We start from the raw sequence: 27,709 nt of genomic DNA, 5'->3' as shown, positions 1-27,709 counted from the left end.
CTTTGTCTAACTTTGTGACATTCCGGGGGTGTTTGCAAATTCTGCCAGCTCTCCAGCTCACCCAAAAATGTGGCTGGCAAAACACCTGCCTTTTGCATGCAGCACATACCGGGAGTGCGAGTGCTGGTAAAGATTCAGCTGAGTGTGCAGAGTCATTGAGCAGAGCTCTCCTGCTGAATTGCATGCTGGAGCTCTTCCCTCTCAGTCCCCTTCCTCTTCCTAGAACAATGTAGCCTTCCTTGCCATAGAACAGCAGCAGCAGCCAAGCTGTGTTTAGAGATTCCCATCACTTCCTCACCTAGCCAGGAATCCTGGTGTTCCCGGTAGGTCTGAATTAGCGAGCAGAATCCCTGTCTGGGATCTAGGAACATGGGAATGTCAAAAGCCACTGGGAAGAAGGCCACTTCTACTCCTTTTCTGCCTGGCTTGTAGGCCCTCAGCAGCAGCACACCGAGCCCTGCAGGATCTGTCCCTAGGAGCAACGGAGTAAGCAAGCAGGCTTCCTTTGTGCATCACGGGCTCCAGCTTGGCTGTAAAATCACAGCAGAATTGCCTCTGAATGTAGGGTTACCATATGTCCGGGTTTCCCCGGACATGTCCGGCTTTTCGGTCTTTAAATAACCGTCCGGGGGGAATTTGTAAAAAGCTAAAAATGTCTGGGATTTCCCCCGGACAGCTATTTAAAGACCCAAAAGCGCTGACAGGGCAGCCGCGCTGGGGGAACCGTGGCAAGCTGGTGCCGCCAGCGCAGCTCACCTTCCCTCCCTGGGCCCTGGGGCAGCGCGCAGTGAGCTCCCGGCACGGCGGCGCCAGCCCACGGGGCCCCCCGCCTGGCCGCCAGGAGCCTGCAGAGCACAGCCCTGCCCCTGCCCCGGCACACAGAGAGGCAGCGAGGAGGTCTCACTCCCCTGCGTGCTGCAGCGGGGCGGGGCCTGTAGACTCCGGCAGCAGGCAGCGGCCGCCAGGCAGAGAGCCCCCCCCCCGCCCCTGCTCCCCTCCCCTCGACCCTAGGAAGGGGCCAGAGGGACTGGGAGGGACCTGCCTGCTGGATGCTTCCTGGGAGCCGCTCCAGGTAAGCACTGCTGGGCTCACCTGGCCCCCTGGCAGGTCCCTCTGGGGGGGCTCCCCTCAGACCCACTGCCCTCAGGCCCCACCCTGACCCTGTTCCCTCAGCCTCCCCTGCAGTCCCCCCCTGTACCCCCACCCTCAACCAACTGCCCTCAGCCCCCCTGACCCTGTTCCCTCTGCCTCCCCCACAGTCCCTCCCCCCGATCATTTCACCCGACCCACTGCCCTCAGCCCCCACCCTGACCCTGTTCCCCCTGTACCTCCCACCCCGAACCCACTGCCCTCAGTCCCTGCCCCCATTCCAACAGCCTCCCCCACAGTCCCCCTGCTCCCCGCAACCCACTGCCCTCAGCCTTGCCCTACCCCAAATCTCTTCTTCAGCCTCCCCCGTCATCCCACCCCCATCGCTCCCCCTGCTGTCCCACCCCCTCAACTTCCCCCCATTCCAGTCCTGCTCCCCTCTGTCTCATCCCCTCCAGACCCTGTCCCTCTCCCCAACCCTCCCCAGCCCAGCCCCATTGTCTCCCCCGCCCCGCCCCACCCCACTCTACACAGCTCTCTCTACCCTGTCCCATTCATGCTCCCCTCAGCCCCTACCCTACTCCCCCCATCCCAGTCCTGTCCCATCCCCCTCAGGACCCCCAGTCCCAGTCCTGTTCCTCTCAGTTCCTCCACCCTGCTTCCCCTGGTCCATCCCCACACACCCACCGACTCCCTCGACCTCCCTCCCCCCAATCCCACTGCCTGGATCCACCCCCATCCCACTCAGGACATGCATGAAAAAGAAGCAATGGGCTTAAATTGTAGCAAGGGAGATTTAGGTTAGACATTAGGAAAAACTTCCTAACTGTAAAGATAGTTAAGCACTGGACAAATTACCTAGAGAGGTTATGGAATAGCAGTCATTGGAGTTTTTTAAGAGGTTAGACAAACACCTGTCAAGGATGGTCTAGTTGTTATTACTCAGTCCTGCCTCAGTGCAGGGGTTTGACTAGATGACCTGTTGATGTCCCTTCCAGTCCTACATTTCTGTGATTCACACTGAATTGCCTTGTGCCACTGTCTAGTAGTAGTGGCACACAGTTCTCTGACATGCAGGTTTATAAAATTGTAGTTAATATACAGTTTAGAGCATAGCAATTTTAAAGCTCTGCATGTTCAGACCAACTGAGCTGAAAATTGTGATCTATAGTATTCAAAACTATTAAGATGTGGGCTGAAATAAAATCAGCATGAATTGCTCAACAATATCAATGGAATCAGCATTGCGCTGCTATATATTGTAAAACATTACAGTGAAATCTTGCAAGTATTACATAGCACGCCACCTTGCCCAAGTGGTAACTAAGCACAACATCTTCCTGTTTCAACATTCTTAACTTGTATCCCTCCTGGAAGTTGTTTTTTTTCAAACACTGAATGCAGCTAAGTTATGAGTTTTAACAGGTTTTTTTTCTTTTAAACCACAGCACTGAATGTTATTCTAAAATTGTTTTCCAAATATTCTTAAACTCCCAGTTTATCCCCTGCTGATGTTCATTGTGAAAAGTATTCCAGGTCTAATAATAATATTTGGCACTTCTGTAATTCACTGTCCAACATGTGTTTTGTGCCCTCCTCTGGTGGATTTTTAGAGGATAACTGTATAGCTACAGGAAGTTATATCTTGAACTCAAGTAGTAGAAGCTCATGCTTTTAAGTCTGGATGGCTCAGGTTCAATCTTTGGTGACTAGTTATGATGGAGGTTGCTACACTTATAATCCCTTTAATCAGAAGTTCTGAATATGCTTTGTTGTGGGCAGAACTAGCCTATAGTTAAGCAACCGAAAATTTAGAATGGGAAGTGTTGAAATGTTGGGAAGCCTTATAATTTTGCCAATCTGGAACGAACATCCCATCTGAGGGATGGGGGCGGGGAGAGAGGAGAGTGAGACAGGACCAGGAAACTGGGACAAGGAATCCAGAGTGGTAGTGGGGGGCAGTTGAAATCAGATGAGGAGCTGGGGCGGGTTAGACAGCAATAGGATAGACATAGACTGGAGGGGACGGGGAAGAAGGGTCTTTGACTACTAGAGACCACTCCGTTCTCCGAACATTTGATTCGCGGGAAGCAGGGGAGGGGGAAGAGTAGGGGGCGAAGCGTTCAGGGGAAGGGGTGGAGTTGGGGCGGGGACTTTGGGGAAGGGGTGGAGTTGGGGCGGGACCGGGGGCCCTTGGAGTGTCCTCTTTTTCCAGGACTGCAATATGGTAACCCTATCTGAATGGAGACACTTTTCCATCAGCTTAATACTCTGCAATTACGCTCTGTGAGGATATCAGAATGGGACTGTCACGACAGACTTTAAGCTGCTGCTTTTGCCATGTGGATTAGGCAGTCAAAGCTGTGGAACACTTCATTGGAGGAGACCAGGGCCTCTCATGCTACCCTGCCCTCAGCTCCAAAAATAAAGATGCCCAAAAGAGGGCCAGGGGAGGAAATGCTCAGAGTCCCTCCCACGACTCAGTGTGTGGAAATAAATCTGCCTGATCCTTTGAATACTCATACTCACACATACACACACTGTCTAGTGTCTTCCTGTCTGTCTGACGGGCTCCCACAGCAGCTTGTTTGTGTGTGCACACGTGTGGTGCATAGGATAAATAGGACATCTGCAAGGAAGGCACCTAAAAATCCCTAGCAAAGAACATAGGCAGGGTAACAACAGTTTCTGCTTCCACAGTGCCGGGTTATGATGATGCCAAGCCACCTCCAGCAGGGCTGGGCAAACTGGTTCAGAGAAGATCAGAGCTCACCCAACTCTCTGTGCAAGACTCAGACTGAACCATGGAGATTGGAAATAGTTGGCTAACTCGCTTCCACCTTTTCCAATTTAGTGTTCCCTCTGTTCTTGCTGGTTTAGGCTGGGACCAGACGCAGAAGTGACAGAGGTCTTTCGGAGGACCTCAGTGGCTCAGATGGAGCTGGAACCAAACTCATAAGACTTCCAGCCCAGCTTGTAGCAAAAAAGTTGGGAGAAGCCTCTGACCCATAAGAAAGGAAGAGCTATTTATAAAAGACGTCCTGTAATTAAGGCAAGAGAAGGCCTGATTCTCCTCCTAGTGGATGCACAACAGTGCAAATCTGGAGTAAGAGAGATCAGAATCTGGCCCAGTATCTGCGGTGCTGAGCTAACATTGCCCAAGTCTGCAGTGGACAGCATCCAGGACAGCACTGGGCAGGGAGTTCTACAGAGGGAGCACCAAGTGGCTGATACAATGGCTCCTCCGTGCATGGGGAGCTGCCGTACTGGCAAGAGAAGCCTGAGGAGCCAGGCAGAGAGAGAGCTTGAAGTCACATTCTGGAGGGCTTGGCAGGCTAAGGACATCGCTTTCTAGCCTCTGCAGAACTGAACAGCCAACCAGCAAAACGTGGGCCACCGTGGGAGTCAGACACAGCGTTGGCTGGAGCTGGTCAGAAGCATAGCAGCAGTGGCCTGGGTACTGACTGAGCAGATCAAGGGCAGGTGTGCAAAGGGATGAAACAAAGGCAGGAATAAAGCACTGCCTCAGCAAACTGACACCACCAAAACTTTCACAGGGCGGGTGTGAGAGAGAGAGGAGGGGGAGAGAATAGTGGCAGAAGGAGCTGGGGAGATTGTGTTGCAGCAACGGTTCCTGCAGATCCCCTCCCTACCCCCCAGAGGAAATGACTCAGGGCTTTCTCGAGAAACCACAGGCTGACAAGTCTGCTGCCTGCCCTTCTGCATTTGTGCTGGGTTGCAATATTTAGGGAATACTTTGCACTCAGAGCTGTTTCCTGGGAAACCATATGGCCTGACCAATAGGGCAGCAAGCCCAGAGGCAGGATGAGCAGTGTCTGGAGATGGCAGGAACGCTCCCACAGAGACAATGCAACCTGGGTTTAGATCCCAAAACTGGAGACACTGGAATGAAAATCTACGAGGAAGAGACACTGGGTCCCTTTCATTCCAGCTCTCATGCAGCAAGATCCAGACACGGGCGTCACCACTCGCAGTACCAGCCTTTGAATCCTGCACCAGTGCCCTGGCGTGTATATCCTATGCACACATCCACCACAGGCGGGAGACCTCTGGCAGCAGGGCCCTGGCAGGTGACACTGACTGTGTGTTAGGGTTACCATATTTCAACAATCAAAAAAGAGGACGGGAGGAGTCCCGCCCTAGCCCCGCCCCTGTCCTGCCCTAGCCCCGCCCCTGCCCCTTCCACTCCCTCCCACTTCCCGCCCTCCTCAGAACCCCCAACCCTCCCCCCCACTCCTTCTCCCCTGACTGCCCCCTCCTGGGACCCCTGCCCCTAACTGGCCCCCAGGACTCCACCCCCTACCTAAGCCTCCCTGCTCCTTGTCCCCTGACTGTCCCCTCCTGAGACCTTCCCCCCATCCTAACTGGCCCCCTAGGACCCTACCCCCTGCCTGTCCCCTGACTGCCCCAACCCTTATCCACACCCCCACCCCCAGACAGACACCAGGGACTCCCACGCCCCATCCAACCACTCCCCACCCCCTGACAGCCCCCCCCCCAGAACTCCCAACCCATCTAAACCCCTCTGCTCGCTGTCCCCTGACTGCCCCCTCCTGGGACCCCTGCTCCTAACTGCCCTCCAGAACCCCACCCCCTACCTAAGCCTCCCTGTTCCTTGTCCCCTAACTGCCCCCTCCTGAGATCCCCCCACCCTAACTGCCCCCCAGGACCCTACCCCCTACCTGGTACCCTGACTGCCCAAAACCTTACACCCCTCAACCCCCAGACAGCCCCCCCCGAACTCCCGACCCATACAACCCTGCTCCCTGTCTCTTGACTGTCCCCTCCAGAACCTCCCTGCCCCTTCTCCGGCTCCCTTACCGTGCTGCTCAGAACAGAGTGCTGCAGAGCAGCGCGCTCGGCAGCAGGGGAGGGGGGAGCAGGGGGAGGAGCTCCAGACTGCCGGAGGCCCGATGCGAACGGCCGGCCGGCGATCTGCGAATGCAGGGAGGGGGAGGGAGAGAGCGAGAGGAGGGGAGTGATTTCAAGCTGCAGGGAAGAGGAGGGGGAAGCAGAGGAGGGGCTCTGGCTCTCGGAGCCCCATGCAAGTGGCACGATCCGGCCGGCTGCCCTGTCAGCCACGCGCTCTCTGCGTTGGGGGGAAATCCAGACATTTAGGAATTCCCCCCGGACGCTATTTTTAACTCAAAAAAGCCGGACATGTCCGGCAGAATCCGGACGAATGGTAACCCTACTGTATGTATAGAGGTTGGAAATGTGCACCTTCCAGATAGTCCACATTGCCCTCCTCCCTTACTCCTCCTCCTCTTTCTTTTCTGCCGATAACATTTTCCTCCTTTACATCCCTCACTGCTCCATCCCAAGTCTCTCCGTCAGATGCAACTGCCCTTAGCATGTTCCAAGCCAAGACTGACCCTTGCCCCACCCATATGAAGAGGGGTTGGCAGAAGGGGAGCAGCAGGGAGCCAAGGCCCCTAAAGCAGAGATCTAACCACCCCTCTTCCATAAGCCCCTCAGATGGAGGAGGGAAATGGAGAATGGGGCAACAGAAGGGGATATATCCCATCCCCCACAAAGCAGACATAGGGGTTCCTCTCTTACGAAAGGTGTCACCCAAATGGGTCCTGAGACCCACCCCAAAGACTGACAAGTCTCCTGCACCTTCAGCCCCATGTTTGGATTCAGAGCTACAGCCTGATTCTGCAGCCGGCTTGGGCAACACCACATCTCTTGGGATAGCAGGGCATTGATGGCCCAGGAGCATCAGACCAGGGTTAGCTACTCAGCTGTTCTGCAGATCTCTCTCAGTCCCTTGCAGTACTCCCAGAGGAAGAAAATTGCCCCTTGGCAGCATCACGGAGTAGGGGTGCACCACAAGCCACTGGGGCACTGCTCCTGCTCTGATGAGCCACGTTCCCTCCCATCGCCGCAGCAGGACACTCAACTTCCTTCTGGCACAAGGTGCTCGACATAAACCATACCCCACTTGGCTCCCACAGCCGGGGGGGGGAAGGGGAGCATTTCCAAGCCAAGTCACCGAAAGGCCAATGGTGTCTGGAGCAAGGGTGAAATCCCCCAGCCACGGGAGAGCTGATTGCCGAGGTGAGGCACACATACACGGGGGGCCTGCCAACTCAGCTGCTCCACTTATTAAAAACGATTCGTTCTCGATTCTTAATGCCCTGGCTGCAAGCAGGTCTCGGCTCTCTGTGCCAGCGCCAGACTCAGCGGCGCTTTCTGCCACTGGTGCTTTTCACTTCATGAGGCACTTGTTAAAACGGGGACTTTTCTCTCCTCTTTGCGTCCGCGTTCGTGCCACTTCCTGAGGGCGGGGTGGGATTTTTGTACGTCATGCACTAGGGATGATGAAGAGGCTACCAATTTGCCCAGCACAAAGCGACATGCTCAGCTACCTACCTTCAAATTGTTCTAATCTGCCAAAGAACAGGGGCCAAATGTCTATGTTCTAAACCTATTCTATTGCTGCAAAACTGCCCCTTCCTCCCCAAAATCTTTAGCAGTCACTGTTTATATGTAGGTCCTACATAAAAGCAACATTTTGTGGTCTGGCACTCCTTTGACCCTGCAACACCCATAAGAAAAATGATCCACTGCATCCCCTCTCCAAACCTGCCTGGCCCATCAGCATGCACCCACCATGAGACTGGGTGAGGACTGAAGTCCCTCCCAATATGGATGGTCACCCACCATGATCTGGCACAGGCATCAAGGTTGGAGAGAAGAGAAGCTCCCAACCTCCCAGGCTGGAGTCCTTTGAGGTGGTGAACTGGCTTCTCCCAGCTCCCTCTCTTCAGCATGGGAACTACTAGTTTGTGTAGGGTGAACCTCAGACCATTGGAGCCATGCTGGCTTGGATGCCTATCCAAAGCTTTTCTAAATATGCTGCACCTCTCACATATGGGAAACAAGACTTGAGATCCTGAGCAACCAGCCTGGTTTGTGGCTCTGTATCTGGGCGTGTCTGCTTCCAGAACCCATAAAGAAGGTGGCAGAGGACCAATATATGAACCATAATGAGGGGCCTGTTTTCTCAGACCTCAAAAAGGATCCGTTCTTGTTGGGGGGAAGGAGGAGGTTGGCTCTAGATTGGTGCACAAATTTGTTGGGGGCTGGGGTGGAGAGACTTATTTTACCCACCCATCCCCTTGGCCCAACCCAGCCCCAAACAAGCCAATGGAAAGGCTCCCACTGGCATGACCGGAAGCTGATAGAACCCTAAAGCCAGCTTCCAAGTGCGTACTGGCCACTGTCTCGCACTGTGGTGGGTGGAAGAGCGTTCCACAGCAGAAAAGAAAGACAAGACAAGGCCTGTGTGCTCCCAGCAGCCTCTCCAGCTTGTGCAAAGAAGATGTCTTCTTGATGCCAGCAAGACAGCCCCACTCCCTTCTTGAAGAAGCTCACAGTCTCCAATAGACACAGTCCAGGGGAGAAATTCTGGCTCCATTGAAGTCAATGGCCAAACTCGCGTTGACATCAGAGGGGGCAGGATTTCATCCCAGGTAAATAGCGTTCTCAGCGATGGCCCAGGTGATGACAACTGTCACTCGCTCTGTTATATGAAGCGCTCCTTTCCTTGGGGCGACTGTGGTCATGCTGCATCACAGAGGAAGTGTGCTGTGGGGGGGGGGCGTTGAATGACAACAGCTGGCTGTAGGGCTCTGCCTAAGGCAGAGCGAAAACCAGGGGGAGGATAGGTCCAACAGTGGGCAGAATCCAGTGCAGATCTGATCCAATTTTCAGTGGTGCTGAGCACTCCAATGTCAGTTAACAGGAGCTGTGGGGCACAGCCCCCCTCAAGTACCAGGTCCTAGAATCAATCTACATTAGAAAACTTGCAACAGGGGAACTAAAATGGATCTAGTTATACCAGTGCAACCCCCTACAATAGACACACCCAAATCAGTTCCAGTTGCACTCAAACGAATGTGATAATTGACGGTATTAATCTAAATCAGGTTGAAAGTAATTTCCATCCTTTTAAGTGCATCTACATTAGCAGTTTGCCCTGGTGTAACTAGATCAATATTAAATGAATTTAGTTACCTTGGTGCAAGTTTTCTAATATAGACAAGGCTTTAGATATCTATGTGTGTCTATGAATGGACCCTTCAAGATGAAGGATGGGTGCATTAGACATCAGAAAGACAGACTAAGCCGATGGACAGATGGATTCCATCCTTGCTGCCTGGGCAGCTGAGACTCACACCTCTCATCAGTGAAATGCTGGGAGGAAGACAAGCCCAACCTATTATTTGTCTCCCTTTTGCTCTCCCTCATGCTCCATCAGCTCATTGGGAAAGCAGCAGAGACCTCAGCCTGCAGCCAGAGGGAGATGACTGCCCTGGTGAGTGGAGTTTAGAACCAGGCAGGGGCAGCAGGACTTACGGGGCTATATAGGACAAACAGCTGCATTCAGAAGGAATTAAATAGAGAAAAGTAGGTATGCCCCCTTAGAGAGGGCAATGGTGCAGCCAACAGAGGAGAAAAGGGCTGGGAGAGAGGGCGTAGTGGGAGAGGAGGGCTGAGGGGAGCAGGTCCCCCATGCTGACAGTTCCCCTTACCTTTGCAGGCCTTGCGGTCGGTGATGGATTTGCTCATGTCCCGGTAGAACCCCTCTTTGCAGTAATGGCAGTGCCGGCCGGCCGTGTTGTGGCGACAGTTGAGGCAGACACCTCCGCTCTTCCTGCCTGAGAGTTTGTACAGCTCCATGTTGAAGCGGCAGCGCCGGGCATGCAGGTTACAGTTGCAGGCTGCAGGAGGAGAGGGGAGAAGAGGCTGAGCAAGTGAAAAAAGGGCTCAGGGGCCAGAGAAGAGCCCACTCACCCAGCCTCCAACCCCAGGGCCAGATCCACTCAGAGGATTGCCCCAGCCAGGCTGCAGACTCAGAGCCACTGGCAAAATTTCAACTCAAGGCACTAAGCCAGAGGAGGCCGGAGTGAGCCACCCAACACAGAATGTCCACAGACGCCTCAAAAGGGAGGCCTGATTCAAGCTCTTGTACTCGGGTGGTGCAATCCCCCAGTGAGATAAGTGGGGTCAGTCTTAGCTGAGAGGCCAAGGACTGAATGGGCCAAGGAGCCCAAAGCACGGTGCCTGCATCGCCTACGCATTCTGCGTGTGCAATGCAGGCAGGAGCAGAATGGAGGTACGTTGATTGGCTACAGATCAATGAGTAAGGTTGGGACAACTAGTTCAGATCAAATCAATCTGAGCCTTCACCCCTAACTTGGAAACAAACATTCGGAAACTTCTGCTACGTCACTCACACGCTATTTTTCCTTTTGCTCTTGTCTATGCCCTTGCAAGCCACAGCTGCGAACAGAATCTGGAGAAGCCGGAAATCCCATGAGAAAGCCTGTTCTCATGAGACCTCCCTCCCATTTTGCAAACCAGAGAGAGGCGCTGAACCTTTGGCTTTGGCCCATCGCTGCAGAGAACAGACGCACACTCAGAGGGGATTGCAGGTAAGGTGTTGTAGGTCACACGCAGACTCCCCTGGACATATTGTACACCCACTCACCACAGTGTCAGGGAGTCTAAATCAATGTAATTTACACACCAAGAAATCAGGAGGTGTAAGTTACAGCCGGGAGTATCCAGATATTCATCTACCCTCCCGTTAGTTATTTTTGTTGCTCCAGGTCTTCCATCCAGCATATCTGAGCTCCATCGGCTGAGACTTGCTTAGGCGCAGTGGGCCAAGTGCAGAAGTGATGGGAAAAGAGGAGGGAAGGAGGAGTGAAACACTGGGCGGTACGGGGGAAGGGGGCGTCTCTGTGTGCACCACAAATCTCAATGGGAGCTTTGCCATGGACTTCAGCCGGAGCAGGATCGAGATCTGATGCTAAGGGCAGAGGAGGTCTCAGGGAGCCGGGAGGCATCTAGGTTGGTACAACGCCCAATCTGAGGGGCAGGAGGCACTGCAGGCTACACCAGTCTAGACTGCCTTAGACTTCCCTCTGAAAGTTTGGTGTATTCTTATACAAGGCAGGGACTGTCTTTTTGTTCGTTCAGCACCTAGCACAAGGGGGCCTAGTACAAACTAGGGCTCCTGGGTGTTACCACAATACAAATCACCACCACCACCATGGAGATCCAGCCAAAATCTTAAAATCTCTGGTGTCCCGTACCAAGTTAACTCTTCCCAGCCTCCCCTCACCCTTTACCCACATCCCTCCCACCTTTCTCCAATGAACCTGGGCTAATGGAGCTTGAATCCAGAGAGAAGAGAGAGGGAGGAACCCCTCCCCGGCGGTGCCAGATCTCACCCAGGTCCCCTCCACGGGGTGGAAGGAACGGGTGCCGGCCCTCATCACACCCCCATAAACAGGCTCCCCACATGAACTTGTCTCCACTTGCGCGGCGGGGGGGAGGAAGAGGTGAACAATCAACCCAGAGTGCTTCTGAGGAGCTAGGGGAGGGCAGGGCAGTGCTGGCAGACAAAGGACTATGCAGCAGGCAGAGGGGAGGAGGGTTCAGAAGAAGGCAGCTGCCCAGCGCCTGTTGTCTAGTGTAGTTCCCTCCAAGGAGCCGTGATTATTGTCTCATTGCCCATCGACTAGCTCATGGCTTCGCTGCTGGTGGGATGGCTGAGGAGACGGGGGAGGGGAACAAGCAGCTTGCCTCCATGTGTTCTCCAGATGTGTAATATCCTCTGTGCCCCGCTGGGCTGGGTGCTGGGGAGGTCGCTGCTGAGGAGCTGGGGCATGTGGAAGAGAGGGGCAGGAGGCCAGTTCTGCCATAAATCACAGACAAGTGCAAAGTGGATGGTTAGAATGAGACACCCAGCGGAAAGGCCAGCTGGGCACCTGCCATCCTGCTGCCACAGCATCTCTCCCCTTGCTGCCAACAGATGGCAGCTGCCCCTGGCACAGAGCTACCCCGGAACAGAAGGCTGAATCTGCTTTGCACCCAGCACCCCAGTGGCAGCACACAGTGTGCTTCTGGGACAGATTGGGAGAACCGGGCCCCGTCACTGAGCCACTTGCCATCCCACCTGTGCGCCCCCTGCACACATGGCTTGTGGCTCTGACCTGCCTGTTACAGAGGGCTACACACAGGCCTGTATTGCTGATTACTTGAGACTCATAACCCCCCAGAAGGTCATTATTATTATCCCCATTTGAGAGATGCAGAAACTGTGGCATGGAGAGGCTAAAGCCCAGTGCCTCAAAGGCATTTAGGCTCCTAACTCCCATTGGAATTGGTGGAGTTAGGCACTTTGTGGTTCTGGGTATAAGTGACCTACCCAAGGCCACCCAGTGAGTCAGTGTCAGAGAATGGAGACCAGATTTTATTGCCTAACTGCAGCCTTCCCTGGCAGCTTTCACTTTGAGAGGCTTGCCTCACCTTTCTGACCAGCCTATCTGCCCCGTGGCCATGAGCTGTAAGCCTTCCCCCCTGCCCCTCCTGGGGGCACAGGCAGGGTGGGATTCATCCTGGGCTGCACACACCATCCTCGCCAGGTCTCCAGATCTGTGTCACCGTAAGTCCAGAAGAGCCTTTTATGTGAAAAAAAGCCACAGAAGCACCCCACTCCCTTAGGCTCTGCCCTATTAAAGGCAATAGGGGTTTTGCTACTGCTGTTATGGGGGCAGGATTGGGTCCCTGAAGTGTAAGGGGAATTAGGTCTCTATGTTTGTTGCTTCCTGGCCTGTCCCACAGCCCCCTTCCCCAACACCCTCCAGTCTGGCCCTTTAAAAGGACCACCCACCTTGCACTGGGTTGTGGGGTGTGGGGGTGGAACGGCACAGCTCCTTCTGTTGTTGTGCAGTGCCAGGCCCATTAGGGAGTATGACCAGTGCCAGCTGTGGCCAGGGTGCTGTGGTGGAGAGGAAGGGCCTGGTCTCCAATCTGCTAGCCAGACTGCAGCAGAGGAGAGAGCTGCTAAACTCGTTTTATTTCAGATCTCGCCCCCCACACCACACACATACCCTTTATTTTTTATTAGCCGCAGGAACCCAAAAGGGTGGGGGGGGGGGGATTCCAAATCCACGTGTGTGAGATAAAAAGGAAAAAGTGCTGCCAGTTCCTGTTTAACACTCTCGCAAAAAGATAATGGGAACAAGATTTCCTTCGGAGAAACCCAGCGCCCTCTCCCTCCCCCGCTTCTCTGGGAAATTGAGGCTGGGTGAGAGTTTTTCCAGGCGTACTGTGAAATTCATTAACATGTCAGCCCAAGATTTAACTGCTGGGCCTGCTTGTCATTGTGTGAAATTTCCTCTCCTATCCCCCTCCCCACCAGCTCCCAGCTTCAATCCTTTGCAGAAGCCGACAGAAGAGAGCTGGGGAGGGTTAACCCCTCAAGGTCAAACAGCTGCCTGCTGCCTATTGTCAAGGCCCCTCTCCCTTGTCTGCTGCTTTCAGGCCCAGCCTCAGAGGTGGAGAGACACTGTTGAATGGTAGGGGTGGGAAATGGGGTTCTGAACCACCCTGTGCCTTCTTCCCAAACCAGACCTCAGTACACCAAGAGCCTTTCTGGAGGTGGGAAAAAGCTCAGTGACATTTTTCTGCCCCCAGTTGCAGTATTTGCCAATCCCAAATGTTCAAAAATCACAAGTCAGCACCCCCCAAAATCATGAGTTTGGTTTAAAAATCATACCTTTTGGGTTCCTTTTAGTTGCCTCTTGGGTTTTGAGCCATTAGAGCTCATATTTGCTCCACAACCATGAGGGACAGAAACTTACTTTTGTTTTAAACCAAAGCCAAGATTCTCACATATGCACATGACTTCAGGAGCTGGGGCTTTAAGAAAAGCATCAAAAATGTGATGACACCACACAACTGGTGGACACTGTTGTGATTTTTCCTTTGTGCATCTGCTGGGCTCTTGCATTTCCACCTTCCGGGCCAGGACCAGGAGAGAAGTGGCAGAAGAGGGAACAAAGCTGTTCTTACAGAATTCCAGCCTCATGGCACTCTCAAGGGAAAGCAGCTCTCAGGGGCTTAGTCCCACATGAGGGCTCCTTCCTGCAGCGCTTCCACACCGGTCTTGATTCTGCAGGGCACTGAGTGCCCCCAACTCGCCCGGAGGCAAGGGTGACTAGAGTTAGGCCTGTGGCCTAGCAGACAGGACACCGCATTGGGGCTCAGCAAACCTTGCTTCTTTTCTGGCTCAGCTGGTGGGTGAGTCCCAGCATCTTGTCTGCGAAATAGGTACACTGATCCTTGCCTCCTTTGCCAAGCACTCTGAGCTCTGTGGCTGGACAGAGCTAGTTAAGCAATAGGTGTTAGGAGGGTGCACAGCACCTCCCAGTTTCTGGCAAGTGGGAAGGAACATTAACATTAACGAGACTGCACCCAGGAGCTACAGGTGCAGGTCCTGATTCTTCAGCTTCAGAAGGGCCTGATTCTTCTCTCCCTCCCTCTCGCCATTGTCCAGGCCTGATCCAAAGCCCGCTGCAGTCAGCAGGAGGCCTCTCACTGACTGCAAGGAGTTTTGGGTCAAGCCAATAAACGTGAGGGACGCTGTGGAAGTCAGCAGAGTTGCAGTGGTGGCAAATCAGTATTAAAGGAGAACTGGGTTCCGAAGGCTCTGGGGGCTTCTCCAAACTGAACATCTGACTCGGGCTGAGGTCCAGTATTGCTGTTGAACAAGCAACCCGTCCCCTCGCGCCAGCCACATGTCCCCACAACAGGGTTTGTGACCGTAACAAACCAGCCAGGAATGCTCTGGGAGGAGGCTCCAGCCAACCGAAATCAGGGAGCAACTGCAATGCTGCCCCCCATCTCATAGCCCACCATTGCTTCCCCACTCAGCGCCGTCTGCACTGACACTTTGCCACCACTGGCCGAGCAGGGTTTCAGGGCTTGTATTACCCTGCAGGGACAGGACATCACAACCACCCCACCCAGGCAGTGATGGAGGACCAGAGACGCTGCTCACCATTACAGCTACGAACTGGGGGCAGCTCCGGCGAGACTCGCACCGCACTGCTGGTTGCTCACACTATAAATCTGAGCTGTGGTGGGGCTGCAGCTGGTTCAGCAATGCCAAGTGCAAGTGCCCCGCTTCCAACCTGCTCCTCGCAAAAGGAAGCTCCATTGCAGTATTCCCCTGGAGGCGGATGGTGCTGGGCTGGGGTGGGAATGTGGAACAGAGGAGGGGAAAGGTCAGGTAAATAATTGGCCAGTCTTGTCCCATTTCCCTCTCTGCCTCCAGTTTAATGAGTAAGAAAGTATGTGCCTGGGGGCCTGTTGCAATGGAGGGAGAAAGAAGTGGCTGGGAGCAGCTCTGGAGACCCAGCAAGTGATTGGATCATCACCCCAACTGCATCCCATTGGCCACATCTTGTCACTGCAGGAGTTCCTGAGCCCGTTTCTGACACTACCTCAACCCCGAGAGGTCCCACGCAGAGCGCTGGGAACCAGGGGACTCAATAGCAATGGAAAGAATCATCAGCTTTACTGAACCCAACCACCAGTGCTCAGGACCAACAGACTCCCACAGACCTGTCCTGCTGGCTTGCGCTGGATCTCCTGTGGCACCTGGGATGGGTTCTTTGGGGACGGCTGCTCCCTGGGCTGTGCCATAGGCCTGGAATCTGTCCAGGGTACTCCTCCCCCAGGAAATGACTAGCTTGTACTTTTAGAACAAAGAGAAGATAACGTTCTACTTCCATCCCTTAGTCCCCCACCATTTCACCACTGGGGCAGCTTCACTGGTAGCAATCCCAGGAGAGCGAGTGGAGTCAGGGCAGGAGTATTTGAATGACGCAGGACTAGGCAACATGAAGTGGGGTTACAATGCTGACCTGGAGCTCTTCCCATAGGCATCACTGGGAAAACGCCCGTAGTGTCAGTGGGAGCTGAGTTAGGCCAATGAGGAGCTCCTGATAATCTCCCCCATGGGGAGCAGCTGCCAGCCCAGCACCTTGGCTACTCTATTCCCACCACCTCTGCCGCTGCTGGTGGAATTGCACAGCTGTTAGCCACAGTGGGAAACTCTAGGGAAGAGAGCTTGGCATGGACAAGGTGCACAGGGCCGCACTCATAAAGGTATTTAGGTGCCTAAAGCTACAGATAGGCGACTAAACAGCGTTATCAATCTGGCCCCTAGAGACCAGTGGAAATCCAGCTTGGGAGGCCAGGTTTGAAGGTGGCATGTGGTCCATCTGGAGAACTCAAGTTCCACAAGACGGTGGTTGTGCTAAGAGAAAGGAATGCCTCATTAGCCAGGGGTGCACGGATCCAACTGGGGAAAAGAGGAGTGGGCAAAGCTTGCAAAGCACGCTCCTCCCGTTCTCAGACCCAGCCATCCACAGCTTCTAGTGCTAAGCAAACAACCTTCCCTGGGACGTGTGCTGTGACTGAGAGCTGGGCTGGTGCAGCTCACTGTCTGTCTCACATTAATCACTAATTAAAGGCTTGAACCTTCCCTGCTGTTTGGGTATTAATAAGAATTTAATTGCACAGTTTGGGGCTAATTACATGGTGCCTTGCTTCCTTCCTTAGACAGTACACCCCATTAAACAATCACATGATAAATTAAACAATCTCATGATCAACTCATTTGCAATAATAGCCTAATTCAACTTAAACCCCCTGCAATGGGGCAACCCTCTGTCCCCCTTTCAAGTGTCTTTGGGACACTTTAGCCTTTCCTGATCTAGCTGGAAGCTCCTTTGCACCAGCGCTCTGCTGCTCCCTGTGCCATGGCAGGGAGAGTAGCTCTGGCAGTCCCAGGGAGACAATCACTAACCTCCTGCTCTCCCCCAGGGGATGCCGTCTCCTTCCAGTACAGACTGGCAACACGTGAGCACAAACAAAAAGGGTGGGAAGTGAAGTGTGTCTGGTCATGCAGCCGACACTGGGGACAACTGGGCAAGAAGAGAGGATCCCTTGTTCAGGGGATGATGGAGCCCAGGCTGGTGAGGGATGGGTAGAGGGATCCCTCGCTCAAGGGAGGATGGAGCCCAGGCTGGTGAGGGATGGGTAGAGGGATCCCTCGCTCAGGGAATGATGGAGCCCAGGCTGGCGAGGGATGGATAGAGAGATCCCTCGCTCAGGGGATGATGGAGCCTAGGCTGGCAAGGGATGGGTAGAGGGATACTTCACTCAGGGAAGGATGGAGCCCGGGCTGGCAAGCAAAGGGGAAAGAGCTCCCTGCGTCTGGGAATTCACTGGGAATAATTATTTAACGGAACAGTCTCAGCGAAACCCTAGAATGGCCAGTCCTGCCAAACCCACAATGGATTCAAACTACGCCCCTGCTTTTGCTGGAGGAGTGCCCAGCCGGGATGCTTGCAAGGCACGGTTGCTACTTCTAGCCTCTGGGAGGGGGAATCTAGACCCAAACACCCCCTTCACCTCCCACCCTAAAGAAATACATTGTGCCTTATGAAGAAAAGTCAACAGCCATGGTTGAGAGCACTATGCAGCTTACCATGGTCTCATGCGAGTGCTCCGGCCATTCCCGCAGTCCCGTGCAGGTCTGTATACACTCACGCCAGAAGAACTGACACAAACCTCTCTAAACTCACACAGAACCTCACTGAGGTTCGGCAAAGCCCAGCTCATTTTCCCCTGCTCTTCCAATTTTGTGCGACTCTGGGAACGATGGGGACCAAGCCCACTGTCAAAATCCCCTGAGGAAAGCAGCTTCTCGGAGATTTTTCAACCCCGTTTGGCAAGAGCAAGAGGTTGGAAAAGCAGCTGAGCTTGTGGAGGCTCAGTGCCAACAGTCTGAGGTTCAGCCATCATTAGCCAGTGCCCAGCTGGCTAGTAACCATCTCCCTCTGAGCTCTACCTGAGCAGCTCTTGGTGGTGCTACACGCTGCACCATAGTCATTAGAATCTGGCCTACGCCGGTGGCTACTGTCCATTCCAAAACACCATGGCCCCTCCTTCCTGTCAGAAGGGGTGAGGCTGCCTCTGCTCCACAGGTAAACTCAGCCTCCCCTTGCATTCAGTCCTGCTGCAACCTGGATCCCATATCTCCAGTCACATGGACAGGCCCAGCACAGACCTCAGAGGGGCCCTTTTAACTGACCCGAGCCTTTCCCAGAGCATCCCCTCACAGTCATCAGCAGCAGTCATGACCTAGGCTGGACAGCAGAGAGAGACATGGCACATAGCATTTAAGGCTGCACATTACAGCTAGAAGCTCTTGGCATTTCTCCCTCATCCTACTCTCCACCCAGGCCTCCAGGGAGCTTGTTCTCTGTGCTACAGCAGCTCTGGAGATGGAGTAGGCAGCAGCCACCTCTGCCTTCTCCCAGATTTCCTGAGACCTCTTGCTACTGCTAACCCTCTGGGAGAGCTGCATACAATACAGGCGGCCCCCTGACTTGGGTCCTCCACCATTGTCTGGCTGTGCTCCCTTCTCTGGCCAGGTAGGATTTATCTTCCAGGGCAGAGGAGAGGAGGCAGCAGCTTCAGGCTACGAGCCAGGCCTTGTTGTGCTACCTCCCTGACATGGCCAGCAACATTCAGCACGGCCTGGGGCTGGAGCGACGGTCTCAGGCCATCTACGATCACTACAAGCAGAGCCCTGTGACATAAAACCCCCAATAACACTTTGCTAGAGCATTTGTGCCACAGAGCTCCAAGCACTTTACAAAGGAGGGCAGTCTCATGACCCCCACTGTACAGATAAGTAAACTGAGGCACAGAGGGAGGTGCTGCGACTGTGCCCAAAGTCAGTGGCAGAGGTTGGAATTGAAGCCAGGTCCGATTGACACCCAGTGCAGCATCCTAACCAGACCTGGGGAAGGATGCGCAGACAGGGATCCATCAAGAATTTGGGGGGAGGGCAGTTCTCACGCTCTCAGACCTGCGATAACTTATTCTGTAAAGATGTAGAGGGACCAGAGAGTGAGACTGAGGGTTTTCCCCAGCTCTGGGAAGAGCCTGTTTTCACCAGGGAAGTCTGACTCAACTGAAGGAGCCCCAGACACAAAGCTCCTTTTGGCACACCAGACTAGAGGCAAATCCCCGCTATGCTGATCGTGTTTCCTTGCCCCACCTGGGGCAACCATCTTGCATCCTCTGAAAGGAGGCTTGCAAAGGGGCAGAAAGAGTGACTGAGGGGCTCGTTAACCTTCTGAGGCTGTAAGGATGTTTTGGCCCAGCCCCAGTCACAGGCCGAGTCCCTCATGCCTCCAGCACGCTCAGTACCTAAATCTCCTAGGGACGAGAGAGACACTCCCGGTCAGAGAGGAACCGACCCGGACCCTTGCTCACCAATGTCATTCCATTGCCCTGCATTCCTGAGGTCCAGGTGGGACAGAAGCCCCAGAACCCTGCAGGAAAGGCAGTTCCTCGGCTGGCTGCAGGCTGGCTCAGCCAGAGCTAGGGAAGAAAGCCCGCTCACACCCAGCTTGCCTGCTATTTGGATAAGCTGCTGACCCAGCTCTCGTAATGCCTGTCTGCTGATGTGCTTGGCTTAATGCTGCTCTCTCATGGTGGGTCTCCAACAGCTTCGCTGCTGTGGTGATGGAGGCAGCTCTGAACCTCCACACTGGGAAAATTGCTTCAAAAATTCTAACTGGCTTTAAAGCCAGTTCTTCTGTTCAAAGGGCCTACAGACAACATAGAGCAGGCTCCAGGCAGCCTGGCCTGTTTTTTCTGAAGGAGGACAAAGCCACTGTAAAGGCTCCAGGCCACCTGAACCAGGTTTACATTATGACTCCAACCAGTTTTAAAACCAGTTTGAATTTCTGAGATAGTTTCCCACCTATAGACAGGTGCCCAGAGATTACAGAAAAAGAAATGGGCACAGGATGGAGCTGAGAGAGGAGATGGCTAAGGCAAAGGGTTGTGACTCCAGGAGTTGTTCACAGACACTGGTGTTACAAATTCATTAGGCCTTCGGCTTCCCAGCTCAGCCCAGCCAGCTTGGCTCTTCCAGGAGAATTTACTATTTCGCTGGCAAGTGCTGGGATCAAAGCTCCCCTCAGCTATTATTTCCCTCTTGCTCCTCTACAAACGGAACGGATTCCAATCACCGGAGCAAGGTTTCCCTTCTGTACTCCATTCAGAAAAGTGCTCCAGCCGTGGTGGCGACAATGGGAACAAGAGCTCCAGAATTACCAGAGAGTGGATCAATTACTTCCAGTGGCTGCATCCCGCTAATCCCCCCCACGCAGCCCTTGGTGTCTGCAGAAGCCCTAATGACAGGTCTAATTCCAAGAGCAGGAGCCTGAGGAATGCAGCATCTCATACGCGCGCGCTAACAATTAAATGTGGGGTGGGCAGGGAAAGCCCAGCAAGAATAATTTGTACTTATTATAACATGATCACTGGGAGGAGCCTGCACACACATTCACACCCCTCTGACTCCCCTCCTCGTGGGCTGTTAAAAAGAAAACAAAGGCCCCAAGCCTATGAAAATGAAGCCAACGGATCACCACGAGAGTCTCTTGAGCCTGGAGACCTGACTGCAATCTTTCAGCCTCCGGGGTTATGGAGGGGCTTCCTTCTCTCTTGGCAATTCTGCCCCAGCTGGGATCCACCCAGGTGGGTGGCTGGCAGGCGATGCCCAACAGGAAGTGGGAGGGATCTCTCCCCCCTCCCTGCAGCAGACACAGTTTTAATCTGCAAGAGAGTTCTTTGAATCATGCCAAAGCAGAATCCTGGGCCCAGCCCCCATCTCACAGCTTCTCTTTCCAACTCTCACAAGAAACTAACAAACCTTACTGCTGAGCAAGGTCCACACTTGCAGGAAAGAGGAGCGGTGTCTCCAACAGACCCCAGTCGTCAGCAGGTAGGATTGAATCTGGGGCCTCTGGAGCTTAGTGTATGAGCCTCTACTGAGTGAGCTAAAAGCCATGTGGCTGTTAGCTAAGGCTATAGAGCAGACTCAATCTCTCTCTAAGTGGTCTTGGGTCAGAGCACAACACCCAGGAAGTGTGTGGGTTACATCTGCACAAAGGGGCTGGGCGGGGATGCATGTGCTGGAAAGACACCAGGGTATTGGGTGGCAGGGGATGGATTGAGCTGGCACGCAGGGGTGGCAGAGATGAACAGGGTGGCTCGGGTGGGAGTGGACTGACCTGCTGCCTGGTGGGGATGGTTCTCTGCAGCTTCCTTAGGCTTTGGCAGAATTTGAGCTTTTGCTTTTATATTTTCAAAATCAATTCTCTAGCCCTGCTCAATGCAAATTAAGAAAACCCTCTGAATGTGAGTCTGCAGACAGCCTGAAACAGCAGTACTGAAAGGGGGTGTGATCTGCCCCCATTCATCTCAAGGGGGCTTGACTCTGAAGCCTAATGAGGGCAAGCTAAATATCAATATTGTTCACTATTTCCCTGTTGATCATTTCAACATAAGCATCCCCCTTTTGGGAGCAGGAGGTGATGATTGGGCAAGGTACCACCATGACTGTTTGTCCCCCAAGGGACCCGCTGCTCAGGGCATTGGCAATCAGATATGGAGCCTTCCAGCTGACTCAGACCAATACGGGCAAACTTGTTACCAGCGGATGCTGTTTAGTAGCATGAAATAAGCTGGTGGCTTCCATTCCAATATCCTCAGCTCAAAAGCAGGCACCACCGCACCATGGCCCATCCCCCGCTGGTCCTCCCAACAGAAGTCAAGGAGCCTTGGAGAGTGAAATACCCTCTCAACTTCCTTCCAATTAGGAGAGATGCAAAATGGTGAGCACCAAGGGAAGGCCTGAATGTGACAGTGTGCTCTCACTTCCTGCCAGCCAGGACTTGCAGCACATCAAAACCATCTGGAGGTATCCCTGGGGCTAATGCTGCAGCATCCCATATGACTGTTCATGTCTCGCCAGGGGGCTGTGTTGTATACTGGGGCGATTTGTGCCCCAGTGGCATGACATGACATCACGAGTTCCCAATCTTTATTCCATGGTTTACATTATCTGTGCTGAGTCACTCTCCCTCCCCGGCACCCCAGCAGCGGCAGCACCAGCACCACAAACTCTGAGAGGCAATGTGAAACCCCCCGTCCAACAACGGGCAGACCAGTTCGCAGTGCTATTGACCCTGGAGGCCTACACAGCTGCAAAGGGCTTAATGACTCTGCCGGTACTTGCCTTGTCTAAGCAGCAGTTCTGCAGAAAAGGACCTGGGGATTACAGTGGATGAGAAGCTGGATAAAAGTCAGCAGTGTGCCCTTGTTGCCAACAAGGCTAACGGCATATTGCACTGCATTAGTAGGAGCACTGCCAGCAGATCAGGGGAAGTGATTATTCCCCTCTATTCGGCCCTGGTCAGGCCACATCTGGAGTATTGCATCCAGATTTGGGCCACCAACTACAGAAAGGATGTGGACAAATTGGAGAGAGTCCAGTGAAGGGCAATGAAAATGATCAGAGGACTGGGGCACATGGCTTACAAGGAGAGGCTGAGGGAACTGGGTTTGTTTAGTCTGCAGAAGAGAAGAGTGTGGGGGGATTTGATAGCAGCCTTCAACTACCTGAAGCGGGGTTCCAAAGAGGATGGAGCTTGGCTATTCTCAGTGGTGGCAGATGACAGAACAACGAGCAATGGTCTCAAGCTGCATTGCGGGAGGTCTAGGTCGGATATTAGGAAACACTATTTTACTAGGAGGGTGGTGAAGCACTGGAATGGGTTACCTAGGGAGGTGGTGGAATCTCCATCCTTAGAGGTTTTTAAGGCCCGGCTTTGAGCAGGGGGTTGGACTAGATGACCTCCTGAGGTCCCTTCCAACCCTGATATTCTATGATTCTATGACAAAGCCCTGGCTGGGATGATTTAGTTGGGGTTGTTCCTGCTTTGAGCAGGGGGTTGGATTAGATAACCTCCTGAGGTCTCTTCCAACCCTAATCTTCTATGGTTCTATGAAACCACATTTGCCCTGCAGCATTGCACTGGTACCTTACTATGATACAACCCAGCAATACACGGCATCAGGTGACTCTTTGGTTCCATGAGCTAACATTGCTAAGCGGGCACCTTACACCAGCGCTTTGAAACAGACAGAGGCAGGCAGTTCCAAAAGAAGAACCGACCCAGGCTTCCTCCTGAAACTCAAACCCACGTCTTTTTTGAGGTCCGCAAAACAAATGTTCAATTCACATTTCTTTGTGGGTTTGTTTCCACCGCTGCATTCCTATGATTCAGCTGGGACTGGAAACACCCAAATCATCAAAACAAAAATCCATCTGTGAGCCGAGACCAGGTTGTTTTGGGAATCTAATGGGATCTCCTCTTTGCCAGGACTCAACTCACAGAACTTCAGCAAAGTTAGTGGAGCCCAAAGAATCCCTCAGTGCTTTCCCCATTTTCTGCTTCTCCATTGTGGGCCAAATGAAGTTTTAGTCTCACTCCGGCACCTCCCATGAAGTCACAGCCTGAGATGCAGGCCTGAGGGGAGGTGTTTGTGGGGGTGTCCAGCTCTCAGGGTTGCCTCCAGAATCTCAGGACTTTTGAGTGTGGAGGCCACAGGAGACACGGCTACAGTACTGCTGCCATGCAAGTGACGCTACAGAAGGAGGAAAGAACCTGTCCAGGCAGCCACAAAGACAGTTTCTGAGCCCCACTTGTGCCTGGCTTCACTTAGTCAGAAATGTGTAATTGTCCCCGTTACAAATCATTTCATGTCATCTTTCTCCCACGTGGTGTCAGCCAAGGAGAACATCATGGGCATTCCAGTCTCCCACCGAAGGCAGGTTCTGAGCTACCCCAGGGCTGGATCTGGACCTTTGGCAATGACAGCAAGCTGAGACAAGCGGTGACAGCCCCAATGGGAACATTAAGAAAAATGTATTTGTAAACTCCACTGGCTTGTCCGCTGTGTCCGGAGCAGGTCTTGGAATAAGGCACTCTGCAGATCACCCCTGGTCCTGCCTGCCTGGCTCAGGGCTGGAGTCCAGCTGCCGAGACTCACGCCCTCCGCGTTGGCTTCATCCAACCTTCCATCATGACAGCACCTTCCATTTAGGCCACCTTTGCCCAGCTACCGAGGCTCAGGCTGGGCCTAGCCCCACGCCCCGGTGGGGCCAGCTTAGCCTCCAGAGGTGCAGGGCCCCTAGAACGGGGCTGTAGGGGGATTCGCAGGGGTGGCAGCAAGGGAATGCCAAGGCTGTGCAAAACGAATGGCCAGGTGGGCCCTCTCCCTTTAATTGGTGCTAATTGCTGCATTTGTTCGGGCTGGCTGGCAAGATGTCATTGTTGAAAGACACAGAGGGGAAGGCTTGAGGAGCTAATCCGGCTTTCAGCCGCTAAGCCCTTTGGAGGCGTGTGATGGAGGAGCTCTTTCAGGGCCCTTCACAGAGGGCACAAAGCCTGAGAGGGGAAAGGGAGGCAGAGGGGATGGAGTCGACAGGAAAAACTTTCACACGGCAGCTCTGCTAAGCCGCCTTTGTGTGTGTGGCGGGCTTGTCAGGGACATCTTAAAGGGCCAGCGCTTCTCTCCCTCCTCCTCCTGGCTTTTCTTTTCTCTATCTTTTCAGTTCCATCTGCCAAAGGACTGACCCCAATGGTGGGGGGTGGTGGGAAAGAAGGAGCAATCTCCTCGGATATTTCTGGAAGGGATGGCGAACATTACCTGCCTGTGAGGGACCTCTTCAGCCTCCTCTCTCCTGGGGAGGTCAGGGGATACTCTGCTGTCTCAAGCATGGACATGGATGGTCAAGGACCAGCCAAGCAGTTCAGTGATGCAATCAGAACCCAGAGGTGAAGGTGGGGGTGGGGTGGGGTGGGAGGCAAACCTCACGAGGTTCAGAGGCTGGGTTTGGAAAACATCCTCAAAACCCAGACCCTAATCTGAATCCCTCAGCTCCCGAGTCTCCTCTATCTTAACAAACCACTTTACACTGGCTCCAGTGGAGTTACTCTTGACATATACTAGATAGAATAGATTGCTACAGCCAGGGTGACTAGCAGAAGCTATTCTTAAGCTTGCCCAGTTATTCCCATTTTATTATTCTTTTTTCAGTTCATGATTTTCCTAAAGATTCACCGTTCAGTCCCGAATTTACCAGATTTGGCTTCGTTTGCTTGCTTGTTTGAGCAAAACTGAATTAACCAGTTTTGAGACTGAGGGGTGGGGAGGAACACACTAGCTTATACATTTTCAAAACAGCAACTAACTGTTCTTGGGAGCCCAGCTTTAGACACTGACCCACAAGCCATTATAAAAGTACTCTTGCAATATTGTTTTGAACAGGAAGTTGGGCTCTTATAAACAATACATTAAATATAAAAAAACCTAACAAGCTTCTCCAATGTCCTCTAGACACATTCATTAGCCTCCCAAGTGGCTGCATAATCATATGGTTTTCTCCTCCTCCTTTCCCTCTGGTTCCCCTATGAGACTCAGACTTCAATTCTGATTTCACTTATACCAGAGTTACACTGAAGTAATCCAATTTGTTACACTGGAGTAACTCCTCATTTACACCCAGTGTAAGTGAGAGCAGCATCAGGCCCTGATCAATTTTTAATTGTGTTGTAAAGTGCTGTGCTTGACATTTATGGCATCATTCGAGTAATAAATCGTAACAATAACTTTCCAGGGTACTTTGGTGCTTTTGCATCTGGCTGATTCATGGAAGATGCAAAGACACCTACAAGAATGAAGCATAATAAAGGGGGGGGAAATGAGTTACTTGAGCTTTTCCAAACCTCTAAAAAGGTTGAGGTTTGTTATGAATTTTAGGTGCAGCTCTAATAGGTGTGATGGCTGAGGGGATTTTTAATCTATCCAGCCCAAAGCAGCTGCTCTCTAGGAGAACCCAAGCGCTGTGCTCAGTAAGGAAGTAATTGATCTGAAAAGCAGAACACTGGGCCAAAGTTATCCCTGGTGTAACTCCACTGACCACTCTGGAGAGGCACTGTTGATGAGTGTGAGATAGGGGATGGCTACACTGCAATCATATGTGTGACTGCAGCACATGCAAACATACCTGAGCTGGCTTTGAGCTAGCTGGCTCAAATAACCATAGCAGTGAAGCCCTGGGCAATAAAGCAGCAGCTTGAGTACATACCCAGGGTCCCAGCCGGCCTTGTGCAGCCCTCACTGCCTCAGCTTCCCTACTATTAGTACCCACACTAGCTAGATCAACGCTAGCTCAGGTCTGTCCGTATGTGCTGCAGTGTAGACATACCCATAGACAGACAGAAAATACTGAGCCACATTCATCCCTGGCATTGCTCCATTGATCATTCTGGAGATACCATGTTGATAAGTGTTATATAGACAGACAGAATGCTGTCTGAGTGCATCTGCCCCTGCTTCTCTGCACACACTCCCAGATCTGATTGTGGTGGGCGAGGAAGAGGAGCAATCTCTTACCTAGACACTCATTGGCCTCCCTGGCGTTGGCCCTCTGCCACGGGCGGTCATAATGGAAGGGTTTGCAGCGGTCACATTCGGGGCCCTCAGTGTTGTGCTTGCAGTCACACACGAGCTTGCCCTCCTTGTCCTTCACGCAGCGGGAGGCATGCCCATTGCACTTGCACCGCCCCCCGACCTGGAACTCACCCACGGCATAATAGTATGAAAACGAGCCGGTCCCGCCATCGTCCTCCTCATTGTCCCGGCCCCCCAGCTCCCGGAACAAATGGGGGCGGCTGAAAATGACCCGGATGTCCGTAGCTGTCACCCAATCCTGGAGCACTGGGCTGTTGTCAAAGTCTTGGGCGGAGGGCCGTCCGTCCAGCGTGCTGAAGGCAATGAGGCCCCCAGTAAGCGGGTACAGATCTGTGTGGCCATCAGTGCACAGCGCCTCCTGCTCATTTTGCTTGGTGACGGTGGCTTTGTTGGGCTTGCCGTAGATCTTCCGGCACTGGGAGGAGTAGTACTGGTAAGGCACCCAGGTCTTGCCATAATCCATAGATTTTAAAATGGCTGCTGACTCAGGTCGGGCCGAGCAGAACTGCAGGCTGACATAAATCACCTCAAACTTCTTGGCCAGGGAGAGGGTGAGCGTGACATTCTGAGGGGAAAGGTGCAGGCTCTCGGAGCGCCAGCACGTCATGTTGGAGGCAGTGTTGAGGTCCGTGAGGTAAGATGCCGGGTGGGCTTTGCGGGGGTCTGAGGCATCGCAGTGGTGAGTGGGAGGCTTCCCACACGTGCTGGAGGCCTGCACTTCCTTCCCAAAGGCAGCATTGACAAACTCGGGGATGCAGCGCCGGGGGGCGCTGTTCTCATCGTAGCAAGGGTCGGATGCAGTTTGCTGCACCACAAAGGGGTTGATTGTCTGGGACAGGCCGAACACACAGGCGGTAAGCAGCAGCCGTAAGAGGTGCAAGAGATCCATCCTCGCCGGACAAGCTCTCTCCAAGACACACAAGCCAAATCCTCCCTAAACATAAAGCAAAGGAGCAGTGAATCACACATTCCAACCCCCAAGGTCTGAGCTCCCTTTTGGCAGGTAGAAATGCAGAGGCCAAACCAGTGTTTGGAGGCTGGCTGGGGGTTATGCCGGTGTCAGATGGCAGAGAACAGCCAGAGCTGATTGATTGGCTATTGCCAGTGCTGGCGAGCATGCAGAGGTCTGAGTCTGATGACATCTCTCCTCTGGGTGCCTTTCTCCCAGATTGTAACCACGGAAAGCAGCCAGATCTCATTTAGATGGCGGGGGGGGGGGGGGGGGGGGGGCTCGGGAAAACTTCCTTTTTGATTTTCCCCCCCCCCCCAAAAAAACCTTGGGACAAAGCCGGCCAGATAGCAAAGGGGCCCG

At 53.3% G+C, this 27,709-nt stretch overlaps 1 protein-coding gene across 3 annotated transcripts in view; it reads right to left on the bottom strand.

Annotated features, from left to right (window-relative positions):
• Window positions 1-27,709, bottom strand: part of NTN3 (netrin 3) — a 100,532-nt gene that overhangs the window by 50,136 nt on the left and 22,687 nt on the right. For all 3 annotated transcript variants that reach the window (XR_002908056.3, XR_002908055.3, XM_024198903.3), the window contains exons 2-3: window positions 26,320-27,331; window positions 9,654-9,842 (exon numbers count right to left, since the gene is read on the bottom strand). Coding sequence is in view for 1 of the 3 variants with exons in the window: in XM_024198903.3 (XP_024054671.1) it covers window positions 9,654-9,842; window positions 26,320-27,286 (1,156 nt within the window). In the remaining 2 variants the exon portion in view is untranslated. The remainder of the gene's footprint in view (window positions 1-9,653; window positions 9,843-26,319; window positions 27,332-27,709) is intronic.

This window comes from Terrapene carolina, unplaced genomic scaffold, assembly GCF_002925995.2.
Source record: "Terrapene carolina triunguis isolate 2854851 unplaced genomic scaffold, T_m_triunguis-2.0 Scaffold67, whole genome shotgun sequence".
In the NCBI taxonomy this organism is placed as follows: Eukaryota; Metazoa; Chordata; order Testudines; family Emydidae; genus Terrapene; species Terrapene triunguis.
Note: the sequence above shows the minus strand (reverse complement) of the source record. Positions and strands in the feature narration are given on the sequence as shown.